The 17,556-nt window shown below is 36.0% G+C and overlaps 3 protein-coding genes across 4 annotated transcripts in view; 2 read left to right on the forward strand and 1 right to left on the reverse strand.

Annotated features, from left to right (window-relative positions):
- The window catches only part of LOC135073753 (pyruvate kinase-like), a 33,519-nt gene extending 17,999 nt beyond the window's left edge, over nucleotides 1-15,520 (reverse strand). Inside the window, exons 1-3 of one of the 2 annotated variants that reach the window (XM_063967924.1) lie at nucleotides 12,801-12,955; nucleotides 8,939-9,071; nucleotides 3,993-4,216 (exon numbers count right to left, since the gene is read on the reverse strand). In XM_063967924.1, the coding sequence (XP_063823994.1) occupies nucleotides 3,993-4,216; nucleotides 8,939-9,071; nucleotides 12,801-12,836 (393 nt within the window). In that variant the 5' untranslated portion in view covers nucleotides 12,837-12,955. Of the gene's footprint in view, nucleotides 1-3,992; nucleotides 4,217-8,938; nucleotides 9,072-12,800; nucleotides 12,956-15,309 lie in introns of those variants that run through there. The other variant, XM_063967923.1, reaches the window with a different exon arrangement.
- LOC135073755 (terpene synthase) overlaps nucleotides 1-17,556 on the forward strand; it is a 258,865-nt gene that overhangs the window by 146,991 nt on the left and 94,318 nt on the right. The gene's annotated exons all lie outside the window — the stretch shown is intronic.
- On the forward strand, nucleotides 274-3,552 carry LOC135073752 (uncharacterized). The gene is made up of 2 exons (XM_063967922.1): nucleotides 274-3,167; nucleotides 3,226-3,552. The coding sequence occupies exon 1, from the start codon at nucleotides 274-276 to the stop codon at nucleotides 2,788-2,790; it is 2,517 nt and encodes an 838-aa protein (XP_063823992.1). The 3' UTR covers nucleotides 2,791-3,167; nucleotides 3,226-3,552.

Here is a 17,556-nt window from a genome sequence, read left to right on the forward strand (position 1 = left end):
GGATATAACTGTGAGTACTCTTTTAGCATTTTATTATTGAGAAGAAAGTTGAAGGATTTTGGACTTTATTTACACTGGTAGTTTAACTTAGAAATTTTAAATTGTTTACATTGACTTAGAAAAATTTTAGATTAATATTTTAGGACTTAGAATAGTTTTGGAAAAGCGGTTGCTACGGGGAACCTATGCCCGATTTCTGTTAGAATTGTCAAAGACTTAGAATTTTTTAGTATTTTTGGAAGTTTGTTTACATTTCAATTTTAACTGTCATTTATGATGGAACGTTTAGAGAACTGTCAGTTTGACCTTGCGTCAAGAATAGAAAAGTCAAAAGTCAATTTCTTAAAAAGTTCTAACGTTCGGTTGAGCAAGGAGTTTTTAGAAGGAAAGTTGGAACTACTTGAAGGTTTGTGGAATGAATTTCTGTCGGGTCATAGGGAATTGTTGCGCACTACGGAACCTAAAGTGTTATCCGAGTCTAGGTATATGCGAGGCGATACTTATGACAAAACAGAAGATTTCTATATTGATTATAAATGTAAATTGAAAGGAGCTTTATCTAAATTCGTTATAATCCCAAGTTTTTCCAACACCGATTCTAACCAGCCCACTCTACAGGCGCCTAATGTAAAACTGCCAAAAGTGAATATTCCGATCTTCTCAGGAAAGTACTCGGAATGGAACACCTTCCGAGACTTATTCCAGTCTTTGATACATACGAACAAGACACTAGGAAATGCTCAAAAGTTATTGTATTTAAAGGGGTACTTACAAGGTGAAGCCGAGCAACTTTTATGTAACATTCCGATTACAGACAGTAATTACGATTATTGTTGGGGTTTGTTAGACGAGAGGTATAACAACAAACGATATATCTGTCATCATATTTTGAAGAGACTGCTAAGCCAGAAAAATGTAACTTGTGAGTCGGCTAGTGGGTTGAAAGGTCTGATGGACACCACAAATGATTGTTTGTCCGCTCTGTCTAATATTGGCATAGATACGAGTACCTGGGACGTACTGGTAATCCATATAATAATGCTGAAGTTGGACCCTGAATCAAAAAGGCAGTGGGAATTTAGCGTCGCGGATAATAACTCTACCGAGCTACCAAATTATGATCAGTTCGAACAGTTTCTTAAAAACCGTTACCGCGCCCTTGAGTTTTTGACTTCAGAGTCCAAACCGATGCCTAATAAAACCTTACCTGTTTTCAAAATGAAAACCATGCACGTTGCCACGTTAGTCTGTCCCTTTTGTAAGAAGGAGCACAAATTGAGCACGTGTAAGGCGTTTAGGGATACGTCAGTAAAATTACGTCGCGAATTTGTTGCATCTCATAATGTTTGCTTTTGTTGTCTCGGAAACAATCACTCTGCCAAATTCTGCCACAGCAAATACAAGTGTCGCATATGCAAGAGGAAGCACCACGCTCTGCTGCATCCTACGAACAAGATTGCTGCTCAGGAACCCCAAAACGGGGAGGTTACTACGGCTGATACCAAGAAAGTTGGTGCTGTTATTTCCTGCACGTCTACAAGAAGCACTGTGGATTGTAGCCAGGTATTGCTAGCGACGGCACTTGTAGATACTGTGTCTAAATATGGCCAAACCTATACTATTCGTTCTCTGTTGGATCAAGGGTCCCAATCCTCTTTTATTACAGAGGCCATGGTTGAATTATTGGGTTTGAAGAAGATTCCAGCTAAAGGGCAAATAGTAGGAGTAGGTGACACGAACGGGCTCACGACAAAGTCGATGGTTGAAATAAAAATAGCATCACGGGTTGATCCAAACTTTATTATCACAGTGAAAGCTTACGTTCTAGAATCCATCACATCTCTTTTGCCTAACCGAAAAATAAGAGCGGAGGAATGGAAGGAGCTTGAGAACATTGTCCTCGCGGATCCGAGCTATTATACTTCTAACAGTGTGGATTTGTTGTTGGGGTCAGAAGTATATAGCCGGGTAATTCAAAACGGAGTCATCAAGGGACCGCTTGGTTCACCACTTGCTCAGTGTTCGTCATTGGGGTGGATTTTGTCTGGTGTCGTTCACACGACCACGAAGCCCTCTGAAACAATAAATGTGATGCATTGTAGCGTGGAGGATAATCAGCTTCTAAGGAAGTTTAGGAAGCTAGAAGATGACATTCCATTGCCAAAGAAGGGAACGTGTACAAAAAATGAAGAGACTTGCGAAGAATACTTTACCAAAACTTCTCGTACAGATGACACTGGTCGACACATTGTGCGTCGTCTTCCGTTGAAAGATGAAGATCCCGATGAGAAGAATTCCCGGCAAACACCTGAGAAAAGAACGTATTCATTAGAACGAAGACTGAAGAACGGCGATCTGAAACAAAAATACACAGAGGTTACTGGTGAATATGTTGACATGAATTTGGATCTCGGTGAAGATTCTTCAACGGCGGCTGAGAAGATACTGTCAGACTTTCATGTGGACGATCTCATGATGGGTTGCGGAACTATCGATCAAGGGAGTCAACTTTACAGAGAAATGAATATGATGTTAACCAAAGAAGGATTTGAATTGCAAAAGTGGACTACTAACAATGAAGATTTGGTAAAGACAATGAAAGAAGATGGTAAAGTAAGTCTACGGAAAGGAAACGAAGAAGGGCTGAAAAGGAAAGCTGATAAAATAATAAAAAGTGGTGGTATTACTTGGAACCGAAGTGAAGATGTATACCGCTACAAGGTCGACGTGCAGACCTACGGAGATCCTGAAACAAAAAGGAAGGGTAAAATAAAAAAAGGATACGCTTGAGAAACGCGACGGGTATTCAACAACAGTAGAGATACAGAAGGCTATGGGTTGTATTGCATGCCAATCTGAGAACTTTAGTGCTGATGTTGAAAGGTAAAACGAAAATTGATACTTACCCATCGTAGTTTTCTCCGGTTCTTGAATCCTTTTCCCGTTGTAAACAACATGTTGCGATTTGGTTGGAGACTTGTAAGAATCACAGCTTCATGAACGTCGTAAGGGAAAGAAAGAAGTGGACTACCTATGCAAATTCCTCAACCTAACAGTTGATGGTTTAGTTGTCATAAAGGAGGACAACTAGCTACGGGTCTTGGCTCAGTGGCAGGGTGATTGTGGTCCATCCCGGTAACGACGATGATAGAGTTGTTAGTTTCAAGGTTTTAAGATTTGGTCTCCTTCCTAAGGCTAAATAATTTTAGTTTATTTAGTATTAAGATTTTAAGTTTATTGAAAGTGTTTTTATTATTTTACGGTACAATGGTTTTTATATGGTTTATTTTATGTTTATTGTTGATGTGTACCGTAACATTTTTCATGGTGGGCGATGCATTCGCATTAAGTTTCATTGGGTTTGTTTCAATTTTCCTGTTGTTAAGGACCTTGGACGGTCCTTGGTGGGCGATATGTATAAACCTTCCATGAAACTTGTTTGTATTATTTGCCGAGAGATGTCACTGCTCTTTGAGACGCGTAAAGCTGTACCGCGGTGTCCAGATTTTTTTCCCTGGCTTTATATACCTGGAGTATTTTGACATCTGTGAACCTTTGACAACATCTGTGAACCATTGACAACCCGTGTCAAGCAATAAATTGTCACCTAAATATTGACGTCTTATTTAAACCTAGATAAGAGTCCCTTAAGTGCGCCGAGAGTATCCGTGGTTTATTCATTCTGAAAGACTTTTTCAGAGCACTTGTAGGTACATATATTATCCCAACTATAGTTTGTTCTACGATCATTAGGGGCTACTCATATCGACTAATATTGATCGAAAAATTTACGAATATTGCGGCGGAAAAAAAATTACAGCTGTGATACTGCGAAACCTTCCAGCAAAGGCGGAAAAGTTTAAGATATTTTTTTTATTTATTTAGGAAAACAAACAACTGAACAAAACATATTTTTCTTGAGATAGTTCAATAAATATAAAGACTAAGTAATTAATAGATAAGATATTATCTAAATATCAATGGATACTCACGCCTTCCAAAAGTCCAGTTCTGATTTCGGGTCCCTTGGTATCCAAAGCGATGGCCAACGAGAAGGGCATGCCGAGTTTGGCACTGTAGTTCTTCTCAGCCTGGCGGCAGTTGGCGATGGTTTCCGCATGGTACTCATGGGAGCCATGGGAGAAGTTCATGCGAGCCACGTTCATGCCTGTCTCCATCATCTTCTCCAGCATGGCCACATCGCGGGAAGCCGGTCCTGTGAGGACAGTAGGTGAATAAACGATCGGATTATTTTATTTATTTATTTATTTAAAATCTTTATTGCACACATAAAAATACAGTGGTACAACAGGCGAGATTAATGCCATGTGGCATTCTCTTCCAGCTAACCAGAAAATCAAACAAAACAGAGAATTTAAGTAGGCGGTGCAAAATAGTAGAAATACATAAAAATAAAATCTAATATAATACATAAAATATTATCATCATCATCATCATTATCATCATTTCAGCCATAGGACGTCCACTGCTGAACATAGGCCTCCCCCAATGCTTTCCATGTTGATCGATTGGTAGCGGCCTGCGTCCAGCGCTTCCCTGCCACCCTTACGATGTCGTCGGTCCACCTTGTAGGTGGACGTCCCACGCTGCGTTTTCCGGTGCGCGGCCTCCATTCCAGAACCTTTCTGCCCCATCGGCCGTCAGTTCTGCGTACTATGTGCCCTACCCATTGCCACTTCAGCTTGCTAATCCGTCGGGCTATGTCAGCGACTTTGGTTTTTGGTATAAAATATTATAATATAAATTAATACAAAATATATATATACCTACATAAATACATGCATATACATAATATACGGATTATCCGTAACAGGACCCCATTATTAACCAAGACTTGCACTCAAGCCAGTTTGAGCTGGACCTTACTGGCCCCTTTTATTTCGTAACTTTAAATAAGTACCTATAAGTACATTGTGGGAAAACAATAAATGTTTTTATAATTACAACGAAGTCCATTTGGCTATGCTTGTGTTTAGACAAACTTCATCTCTCTTTCTACACGTCTGAGATATTCGGAGCGTATGCTAAACGGCTTAGTGAGATGGAATCTATCAATAGCGCTTTTAACAAATCTTGTTGTGATACTAAAAATATGGAATCTGTGTAAGCTTAATAGATACCTACATAAAGTAGAAGTTATGAATATGTATAAAAGGTTTAATAACCTAACCGAAGAGCAATAAAAACTTTGGCACGACACTTACTCAATTTTCCAGAACCTTAAATTTTCCTTTTCACGAAATGGCGAAAGAATTTGAAAATTTGCATGAAACAACAGGAAACCATACAGAAAATTTTTAAACAAACAATTTTTAAATTATTTAAGGTTTGTGTTGCGCAGTGGTCAAATAGTTTTGGTATTTCATTATAATGTGAAACCGACGTGCCTCTAGTGTTAGTGATTATATCGATCATGCATTCGTCAGAAAGTTCAGCTGCGGTCAAAGGTAGGTCAAACCTATTGTGGGCTAAATATTCAGGATGCTAATATGAAATACTGGTTTAGTGCATTGTCATGGCCGTGAATGCGGAATTTGCCCTCTAGACAGAGTGACAATCGTCACTGTGAGAGGTTCGATTGTGACTGAGTTTGTTCCGGCGTTTCTTCTCAGCACTTGCCATAATATGTTTGTCTCGAAGCGCTGGTAGGGCCCAAAAGATAAGGAGACATGTAACGTGCCCCATAAGGGCTACCTTTTCTTTTTTTATTATTTACTATATTTTGACGTTCAATAATGCCACTTGTGGTCTAACTTGAATAAATATTTTTGATTTTTGATTGATTCAGGGAGCGAAGGTATAAACGGTAGTAACGAAGCGGTCACGAAATGTAGTTTTGTCTTGGCTGAACCTATAGACAATGTAACATTCGATTTCGTGTCGAGGTCCTTTTAGATCCTAGGTAGGACTTTGTAGTATGTAGGTATAGTCACAGAATGTATAGGTAGTCTTAGACGTAGGTATTTGCAGCTAAGTATAATAAATTAGATAAGTTTGATTGATGTCGCACCTTCGGTAGAACAAGGGCACAATTGCACTTTTTGCAATTTTACAGGAGAGCTATTTTACGATTTTTATTTGATTTAATATGGTCTAGCTCTGATAATATTGCTGTAAAGTGGTCCACCTTTGCATGACATAAACTATATACTATATAATTTTAACGCGCATTGCTTGCAAGAATAAAAAGCTTTTGGTTTTTTTTTTATTAATTTTCTTTTCAAGGAAGGGGTTCATTTATGCCCTTGTTCCACCAATATCTAAATTATTTTGTAGTTATGACCAATTTGAGCTTTAATTTAGGATCATGTTGGAATAAAAGTAAGCAGTGTTTTTGCATAAATAATGTATTTTTTTATTAATTTAAAAGTGTGTAGTAACTTCACACAAAAAAGTGAATAAATCTTAGAGATAACATGACTTTTTAGTATTTATCTATAGAAAAGCGAAAGGTCACTGATTGACTCACTCATCACAAAATGTCAGAAACTATAACACCTACAAACTTGAAATTTGGCAGGTAGGTTCCTTATAGGGTGTAGATATCCGCTAAGAACGGATTTTACGAAACTCCTACCCTGAGGGGGTTAGACGGGGTACACGCGTACGAAGTCGTGGGCGGCCGTTAGTTCTTTAATCAGTCTTCCTTCACTCTTTTGTAACTACTGTTCCAAAACAAATAATAGCAAAACTCTGGAAATACTGTAGCAAAACTGGAAATACGCTCGTAATTACCTACTTATAAAATAATAAAATTTTAATAAAAATAACATAAACTTAACAAAAAAATAGTCTCTTTATGTTTTATTCAGTACCTACACTGTTTTTAATTGTAATTTAATCCTTTCATAGTGGAGTTTTAGTTAAATTGTTAAAGAAGAACGGTCATCTGTGACCCAGGCCCGACAGAAACGAGACATACCTCAGTTTTTTTGTCTAGTCTTAATTAGTTAAATTATATATTTTTTATATTCGAAATCTATGTATAACACCAAAATATTGCCCATTGTTGTTGTTCAGGCGTCATACAAAAACTAATACAAAATGCCTATTTATCACCAAAACTGGTAAATGTATGTACCTAAATGTCTATTACAGCTGCTATGGAATGTATCTAGGTGACCTGGTGATATAGCCGGATTATACAGGGTGGAAACGAGAAGTTACAAAATCCAAAAATTCAATGTTACCAGCTTCCATAATCTGTAACCTATTGTTGGTACCATTTGGAAGAGCTGGTGAAGGACTTTCAGAATCCGTAACTAGTTTTTCAATATCTTGTATAGTTTAGAAATAATCGAGTGAGATCACTTATCTTTCCATATGTATAACCACCCTGTATAATCCAGCTGTATCTCCAGGTCACCTAGATACATTCCATAGCAGCTGTAATAGACATTTAGGTACATACATTTACCAAATTTGGTGATAAATAGGCATGTTGTATTAGTTTTTGTATAACGCCTGAACAAAAACAAAGGGTAATATTTTGGTGTTATACATAGATTTCGAATATAACAAATATATAATTTAACTAATTAAGACATGACGAAAAGACTGAGGTATGTCTCGTTTCTGTCGGGTCTGGGTTTTTTTTGTATGGGGCGTGACCGTTCTTCTTTCTAAGCACATTTTTTGGAATTGCACACGACTTTAAGACCAAAGAATAAATAAAAATTGGACGGACAAGGGCATAACTGTCTGAACGACTTTTTCCCTCCAATTTTTGAATTACTTACTAGGCATAAGTGTGATAGATGTGGCCTTGTCACTCCAGAAACCAAAAACATTAAAGGGCATATTTACCATTGCGGCGTCAGCGCTCCAAATGACAAGTACTTCATTCCCCGCCGACGGCGCAACTGACCAATGAGACTTTGTCGCGTCAGAACAGTAAAATAAAAGCGCCAATAAGACAAAGCCGCTTTTTGCCCATGGCGGTTTTTTGAAGGAATTAAACGGGTGTTTTTGTCTCTCCAGTTGAAAACACATTTTTAAAGTATTTCTGCATACTTAACTCATTTTTGCAATTTTTGACAATTGTGCCCTTGTTCTACCGAAGGTGCGATGTGTTTAAGGCCCGCCATACACGGACAGCTTGAAGCAGCTAGTATCTGACAGCTTCAAGCTGCGACTGCGTAGCAAACTACAGTACACTACGTACACACATACACGGAACCGCTCGAGCAGTTACAACTGTTTCCGTAGTTTGCTATGCAGTCGCAGCTTGAAGCTGCCGATACTAACTGCTTCAAGCTGTCCGTGACAAAATAGATAAGATTAAATGCGATGCAATAAAGTAGGTATGGGATTTTATCGACTCTTTTAATGAATGTCACATTGCCTAGTGGCAGAAGTTATTTCATGGTTGACTTATTGCTACCTACTTACATTCGCGATAACAATTTGATGCGATATTTAATTCCTACGCTCAAGTAAGTTTCCGTAGTTTCCTTCCAGCAACGAGGCACAAAACGAGGCTAGTAGGTAGGCGCCTATACTGTGGCTGCAAACACCACGACGATAGGGTAGAAAATAGAAATAGAGTAGGTATGATTTGAAGACTGTGCCCGACGAAATCGGTGTCGAACTGCCCGATTCGAGATCTGTGGAACGCTGGTTTGATCCCATGGTATTATTCGTAGTCGTATTAGTTTTTTTTTAAAGATTATTAGTAATTTGTTATTGCACAAATTACAAGTAGTTCCGTTAGCCCCTCGTACTAAGCTAAATGTGCTTGTGTCACGAGTGGGCTCACCACAATAGTCGAGCGGCGGCGAGGACCGGACCAAATCCCCGGATCACGAGTCGGCCAGTCCGACCCCTTCACCTATGGTGGCTTCTAAAAGTTGACACAAATCTTCATAATTTCCGCCACTGGACATCCAATTACACAAGCTAATAAAAAATAACTCACCGATAGTACAGATGATGCCGGACAGTCTCACGTAGGAAGCCTTGGAGTCGATGTCCAGGGCGTTGATGTGTTGCAGGTGCGTGCCCGCGTTGGCCGCCGCGCCCTGCATGGCGGGCTTATCAGCGGAGCCGGCCTGGGAAACCAGTCTTCATTAGATATGCTAATTAGGGTTTTTCGACCTTATGCTAATTGAATAAGGTTCAAATTTTGAACCCTATGAAGTCCGTCAGCTCACTAGTTAGCGCCACTGGCGAGAGAGATCCTTGTTGCTTATTGACTAAGGCTATGTTGGTCCCAACATCACTCGTAAGGACTGGATTTACAAAATATTGGCACCAACCTTGGGACAAATTACTTTCTATAGTCTGATCCGCGAGCACGTAGAATTTTGTCCAATGACCCCAAGCTACCCATCCTTATCGCTCGCGCGTAATTATGTTGCTGTCGCGCTCGCACACTCACTCCCGTCGCACAGTCGCGACAGCAATGTGTTACCAGTGATAACTTATGGCTCGGAAACGTGGCCTCTCACTATAGGCCTTATACAGAAGCTCAAAGTTGCACAGCGTGCTATGGAGAGTAGGGTGTCCCGTCGTTGTATGGGAAAAAATTTTTTTTGAGCTACGGTTACGCAAGAGGTGTCAAAAGTTGCGTTTTGACATATAGATTACGATTAGCATTAAATTTAATTAGATATCTGTCATCTTGAGGCCTCTACCTGTCCTTGAAAATTTTTAAAATTGCTATTTTAGGGGTTCCTAACATAAACTATAAATAATACAAAAATAGCGTTTTTATGAAATTTGAGGGTACACAATGAGTCACAGCAAGGTTTAAAATAGTTTAAAAATCAATAAATCCATAAATACTTTAAAAACAGAATTCGCTTTTTGACCAGAATTAGGCATTTACGCGCGCGATTTTAATGTATTCCTAATTAATCCATGGGTCAGCCAAGATATCGATTTAATTTGAGGATACTCAATTCCCTTCTCACAGCAGGTTAATAATTTTACTACGCTATTATAAAACAATGATTGGCATCTCTAAGTGGAAGCTAACAAAAATGGCAGTCAATTTTAGAAAATCAACCATAACTTGAAAACCATTTGTCCGATTTCATTACTTTTTTATTGAAATCAAAGCTCTACGTATGCGCTTGATATTTTGTAGTATAAATTGTATCGATAAAATCAACCTTTAGTTAGTAATTAAAGGAAAATTGATTTTTTTTACATTGTTGTGATACTACTTTTTAAATCATTTTTTTACAAAATGTCTTATACTCTACTAAAAGTTTTACACGAGCCAAAGAAGTGTATTAAATTGTCTTTAATTTGATATATAACATGTATGCGTTTCATAACTAAAAATATTTTTTTACTTCCGTTGAAGTTCACCATTGATAAAAAACTGCGTACAGAACAAAAAATTCAGCTAGAAAGTTTATGTAACGTACATAAATGTTATTTATATTTAATAGTATGCTAAAACTATTTAACATGTCAATTAGTATTCTGTTTAAATATAATATTTTAAAGATTTTTGCCAAGGTAGTTTTTACCTGAAAAAAATCAAAAAGTATATTACTACCATATGTTTGGTAAATTTTTGTTAAATTTATGCTAAAAGTATGTAATATTATAACAAAAAAGTGCGGTGCGATACCTTACAGCAATAAAACCTCAACAGAAATAATACCAACAGCCTCGCCGAAGAAGTAGATAATTTAAGAAAAACAAGTCAAAATATGAATTCTGCTAGTTCGAAACAAACCTATTCCTCACTGGAAACAGTCTGTCATTGCCTGCAAATCATATCTTTGGGTTCCACTGCCACTGTTATTATAAAATAAAATGATATACAAAGTAAAAAAATTTATAATAGATGACAAACAGTGAAGGGCTGATTAAGTGATTTTTTGACACATAAAAATGCCGGTAGAGCCCTTGAGACATTATATTATATTTTTTTAATTATTTTTACGGTAATCTACATCTTATGACGCAACTTTTGAGGGGTCTTGTGTAGCGAAAATATAAAAAAAGATATTTCGGGACACCCTAATGGAGAGGGCTATGCTTGGTGTTTCGTTGCGAGATCGAATCAGAAACGAGGAGATCCGTAAACGAACCAAAGTCGCTGACATAGCCCGACGGATTAGCAAGCTGAAGTGGCAATGGGCAGGGCACATAGTACGCAGAACTGACGGCCGATGGGGCAGAAAGGTTCTGGAATGGAGGCCGCGTACCGGAAAACGCAGCGTGGGACGTCCACCTACAAGGTGGACCGACGACATCGTAAAGGTAGCAGGGAAGCGCTGGACGCAGGCCGCTACCAATCGATCAACATGGAAAGCATTGGGGGAGGCCTATGTTCAGCAGTGGACGTCCTGTGGCTGAAATGATGATGATGGACGATTGCCGTTGGAAACAACACGTGTGGAGCTGACCTAAGACAGTGGCGCCAACTGGTAAGCTCAATAAGGATAACCTTTATTAAACGAACTGTTAAGCCACTTACTATTACGTTTGTTACAGTTACAAATTATTTACTTTATTGCTTATGTGCAGAATACAAAAGGAACATAATACCATATGGCATTCTCTTCCAGTCAATTCATGGCAGATGATTAGGCCCAGAAGATCTATGAATCTCTGGAGCCTGTCTGGTGCCAGTAAATGTTTTTTATTTAAATATTGAGGCAGGTAATAAAATTCTATGAAATGACATTAATTGTATGAAAATTTTATATTAACATTTATCAATCCACTATACATCCAGTAAGGAAATAGTATTTATGTTTCCTATTAGATAGTAAGTCAGTGACGCACTGATTGATGACCACAAGTGCAACGGAGTAAGCAACAAAGCTAATCGACTTGGCATTGAGGTGCAGTTAGACCATTTTACGATACAATAGTTCATATTTGCATTTTGCTATTGATTTTTGTGATAAAGGAAAAATAAATAGGCGTTGTACTTTCTAAAACCTACAATATCTATTACATAGGTATTTTAAACATAATGTCAGTGTAATTATCTCAGTAGCTGAGGATTTGTCAAAATAAAATTTAAAAAACTTATTTGGTGGTTGTAAATATAAAATTATGTAGCAGATGTCTTATTAACAAATCTATAGGTAAAGACTAATACATATAAAACTTTAAAACACAGAATGAGCTCTAAAAACAAATCATAGTTATACACAGCTCTACAACCGTGACGATGACCATTTAGAAACGAATAAATAAATTCAATGTGTTTCCATTTGAACGCATCTGCATACATCAGTTTCTATTTACAAGAATTATAGGTATCGTCAAATGAGCATACTGAAGCATTATTTTATCATGTGACTGAACGTAAGGTTTTACATTTCAGAAGGTAGGTACATTTAGAACTTTAGTATTTGCATGGTGTACAGATTATGTAGTAATAAGCAAAATTAAAAAATAGTTATGCATAAAAATCAAAAAAATATAAGCAAAATATAAATAATTAATTATTCTATGTTTTAGTGAAATAGATAATCTACATAGCATTAGAAAGACGAGGTAAGTTTATGCAAATAACAGTACTTTAATCATTACCTACAGTGCATTACTTCTGTATTGAATACATTTTGTTCTGATAAGATAGTAGGAAAGTGCCTATCACAGCTGTTATGTTCCTAGCTACCTTATAAAAACATTGAAGTAACTAACAAATCAATAGACCGAAAATTTGGAGAACTTATCATCAAATGTTACGTCGCAATCGTTAAGCCTACGACAAAAACCGGCGTAAAGTTTTCAAGGCGTCGCACCAACAAAATACCTAGTTCACGTAAGATCTAATTTCAGACAGCTAAATTATTTACCTCGGTCTTCCCATCGTAAACTGTTGACCAAACCATGTTCGCTGCGATATGGTGTAACAATCTTTTATGGAACTCCGCGGTAGGTAAAACAGGCGGCGATTGTGATCTTGAACTGCCCTTTAGCCGTGGAAAACTGTACCCCACAGCGTCGGCACTTGCGTAGTGGACGGGGAGTAGCGAGCGGCGCGCGCAGCGCAGCGTTGCGACGGGGTAAGTGTCTCCACAGAAACCAAATTCCACGCGGATTTAACCACCGATATCAATTTCCCCAAACCACAAAAACTCGATATGTGCAGTTACACATGCATAAATTGCAACCCGTATGCCCATTTCATAGGAACACTGCTAGTTCGATGGCTTCTAAATTTAAACTTTTGAAAACTTGCCAATAGGTCTGAATGGCATTAGTTTTAGCAGTAAGCGGTGCACTACTATCTAGTAAAAATTAAAATAAACCACAATTGATTCTGTATTGATTAGAATTGTTTTGATTGATGATAACGGTCATTGATCCCACTTTCGCGGATTTTTTGACAGTTCCTAAGGTGCTAAGGTCATCGTTCACCGGACGTTAAAAGAAAGTCAACTGAATGAAGTAATGAACTATAATTGCACTTCCTTCCGGAATTTCAATATCCGGAAAAAATGTGCAGTAGTTCGGCAGGGGTAAGAAACATTTTGTCATAAATTACCTAGTAAAAGTAAAAATTATTTATTTGCCAACAAAGGGCTGTTTGCAAACAGCTGTTCTTCTAGCGGCTGCTGCACTAAGCATTAATTTTTATTTTTTCTGTAAGTAGGATTTTAAAGAGCTCTTCTGCTATTAAATTGGGAATCTGTTAAGTTAGTCGGACTTTATTAATTTGTGCAAAACAAATGAATAATATTATTTTAAAAAAATATTGAAAAGCTATAGATATTTTTAATTCCATCTTGTCTTTTACAACTTCATAAGTTTTGTTAAAATTATGCCTAAGTACCTACTAAGAAAAACAACACCAATGTGACAATTAAACAGAGTGAAACATAGTTTACTACAGAGCTAGTTACGCGCTGGTTCCGTACAATGCAATAAGTGCGCATTGAATTTTTTTACAAATACTTTGGGCTTTTTTGCAAGGTTTCTTTCTCCCAGGATAAATTAATCGAAAATACCGGCCATGCAGGTAAAGCTATATGAAATATTTATTTATTTATTTGCATTAACATATATTATAATATAGAAGGTATTGTAATATGACCTATATTTATCAGTTGTCATAACATTATAAAAAGAAAATCAAAGCAGAATTTGTTTGATTACTCAGAATTTGAACATTTCACACATTTTATAGTAGGTAATTTATCACACCTATTACAGCTACAGCTGCTTATAGTGGCAGTTATTGTACTTTAATTCCTCACCTATTTATTCTTTTTCCACTTTTTTCTACTCATAGCTTTAAACCATGCAGCTTTATTATTTTAAAAAATGAGAAAGTAATCAAAAAATCATAAAAAAATGTCTCTTTAAAAGTAATTTTACTTGTGAATATTTGGCTTGAATATTTTATTTACCTATTTACTTTTATTTACATTACATTTTCCTTAATTATTTGTAGGTTAGGTTATGATATATCACAAACATTAAAATCATCATTCATATACGAACAAGTCAAAGCCAATACTCTAAATCATAGATTTAAATAACATGTATTTTGTAAAAATAACTTTTCATAATGATAAAACAATCAACAAGTTGCTGCTATACTTTACAACCGGCCTTAACATTACCTAGTGTCTTTAATAGAACAATAGAAGTCAGAATAAGAAAGCACAATGACCAATAATTCGTGTGTGTCAAGTGTTAATTGTAATGCAATTGTGGTCATCGTTCATTTCAATTTAGCAGTTTGACGTCAGTCTAAAAGCCTAATCTAGTTTTTAAAACATTGTTTTGTCAAATTACGTTAATTTGCCAAATTATTATTTAAAAGCATTTAAACCAATTTAAATGAAATAATGTATACTCACACCAGACATTTTAGTTCAAATATAACTTAATTTAAAAGTTAAATAATAGTTCACAAGCACGGCAGTAGCGATAGGTGTGTAGAATGACAGCAATTCGCACTAAAGACTTTAGAGGTCAACGCAATGTCATGGACAGGTAGGTGGCCATTTTTATATGTAGCCAGTTTTCAGAAAAAGATCCTACCATTTTTTATAAAATTGTATAATAATAATTGGAAAACCACTTTATTTGTGGGCAGTCAATGTCATTGTAGTAAAATAAAATATGAAAATGTTTGTGACTTCTTTCTAAATGGCTATTTTTTAGTCAAAACAGCAACTATTTCATTGTATGCAATCATATTATATCATTGATTGTATGAATGAAAGATTCACAACTTATTAATCATAAATTATCACAAATTAATCTCCCTGTTTATGTCATCTGAAAGTAGGTCATAAATAAATAAAACTTAGATCCTAAAGTAAGAGGTACTATTTAGTTAAGTGTACTTACAAAATGTCTATTCCTTGTTTCTACAGCTTTCATTGTTCTGTTCAATTAATAAATTAAATATAAAAAATTACACACTACACACACGACCCTACCGCGTTAAAGTTAAGACGAGACTTGTGCCCGGTCATCGATTTTATCTCTTGATGTTAAACCCAGCTTACCCCCTTATCACTATTATCGGTCGACCACATGAACACGCCAGACCAGGCAGGCTAGGTCGCGAGTTTTCTTCCACTATGTCGCGATAGAGAAACACGTTTTGCATTTTAAATTGACTATATTATTGGCCTCTCAAGGTCCCCCGAGGTTCGTTGTGCGTATGATTGATGAATTGAGCAAATTGTTTGACTTGTGTGTTGCTGGCGTGGGTAACTTCTGTAGTTTTACTTATACCCAATAGGTAATTATTTTCTAAAATTAAACAGAACCTGCAAGCAATTTCATAATTTTATTCTAAATAACTAATTCCATTTATTTCTGTTACAAATTCGCGTAGTATCTTCTACCATACGGATCAGTTTCTTAGAGTTCATCATACGAGATCATACGCCTGTAATAACGCGAAATAAAACAAGTACATATTGAACTTACTTTTATTATCCAAATCCAATTTACAATGAAAATGAATGATAATAACATTTTGTCCGATAAAACTAAACATAAAACTCATATAACTACTGACAAGAATTGTACCTTTTTCAAAGGTTTTTGGAATGGCATCTGCAATAAAATTTACAGCAGTTTACACAGTATCGCCGCGTTTTACTCATAAGGAAATTTATATCGTGCACATTCGATCTCCTCGGTGGCTACTGCCAATAACTACATGTATAATTCATACTAGAACACTTCTTTATATCTATGAAAAATCAACTACAATATGACGGATTTCAAGCCACAAGTTGAACCTATATTTATGGGGCTAAATTGTAACCCCCTTACTAATAAAGTTACACAGTTGTCGATCACTGTTTTAAAATGACATTTCCATACTAAACGTCACTTTAAAACACTGATCACCGAGCGTGTAAGCGTGGTGTAAGTTTTAATATAAAGGGGGTAAGTATTTAGAACTAGTGTCATTTAGTATCAAATATCAATACATAGTTCCTCTGAAAAGAACACTGAAAATATTCAAATTCATGCAATCATTAATTTTGTATATTATTTTTGTTGGTGTTTTTTTTTAATAGTTATCACAATACAAAATGAAAGTTAACATCTTTGTACTTCAAAACCACTGGTCATTTTAATATTACCGAATGTGCACGATTTGTGTGTATGCTACACCTAGATGCACCTAAAATAAAAAATTACAATTTTAACTTTTTAATTTATTAACCCTCTATTAGCGATAGAGTTTAGATTTCAGCAGGCAATATTGAGAGTTGATTTGAAGACACGCATAGAAAAGTTAGTATTTTATAAATACAATTTGAGATGATTGGTTATTTACAATTTTATAAAATAGTTGCACATTTTTTGTTATTGCCTGCGAAAATCAGGGGCTATTGTATAAAATTAAAAAAAAAGTATCAATAAATAATTTACACAGTAATTTAGCTGCCATGTACAAAAATAGTATTGAGGTTGTTTGGAACAAAAGTTTTCATAGATGCACAGTAATAATAAATTCTTATTCGCAGAGTATTAAAATTTTTAAAGAAAGCAGTCGTATCTCGTAGCAAGCACTGTATCGTTGTAGTCTCATTGAATTCAAAACTAAGTAAAGTAACTACATGTGCGTTTTGTCACATAAAGGTCGAACATTAACATATCGCAAAAAAGGGTTAACATTTAAATAAATTACTGGTAATAAAATTCGATAGTGTTATCTAACGTTGAGGAAAAATATTGTTTTCTATATTCATTGGTCGATAACATCGTATTTAGATTGGAACTATGCGACAAACAGACAACGGGCTCGATCCTAAGATTTTATATCTAAAACTATAATACCTCTTTGTACCTCTTTAGAATCTTAGCCAATATAGGGGTAAATTATCCAACTTATCTTAATGATTTGTCATTCGAGTGTAAATTCTTTCTAAAATTATCTATAATTAGACTGAAATATATTCACAATTATATTGCACAAATAACACATAAAACTGTAAAAAATAGTTGGAAGCTTTGTTTTACAGTCATCTTGTATATTTTGTGTACTAAGACTAAAAAGAGAAATACTTATATTTAGTTATAGTCTGGTCTGCGAGCACGTAGAATTTTGTCCAATGACCCCAAGCT

The sequence above is a fragment of the Ostrinia nubilalis genome, chromosome 8 (assembly GCF_963855985.1).
Source record: "Ostrinia nubilalis chromosome 8, ilOstNubi1.1, whole genome shotgun sequence".
NCBI classification, from domain to species: domain Eukaryota; kingdom Metazoa; phylum Arthropoda; class Insecta; order Lepidoptera; family Crambidae; genus Ostrinia; species Ostrinia nubilalis.

Excerpts from the sequence above, each read along its gene's own strand:
- LOC135073752 (XM_063967922.1), top strand. The coding sequence starts at position 274 with ATGATGGAACGTTTAGAGAACTGTCAGTTTGACCTTGCGTCAAGAATA.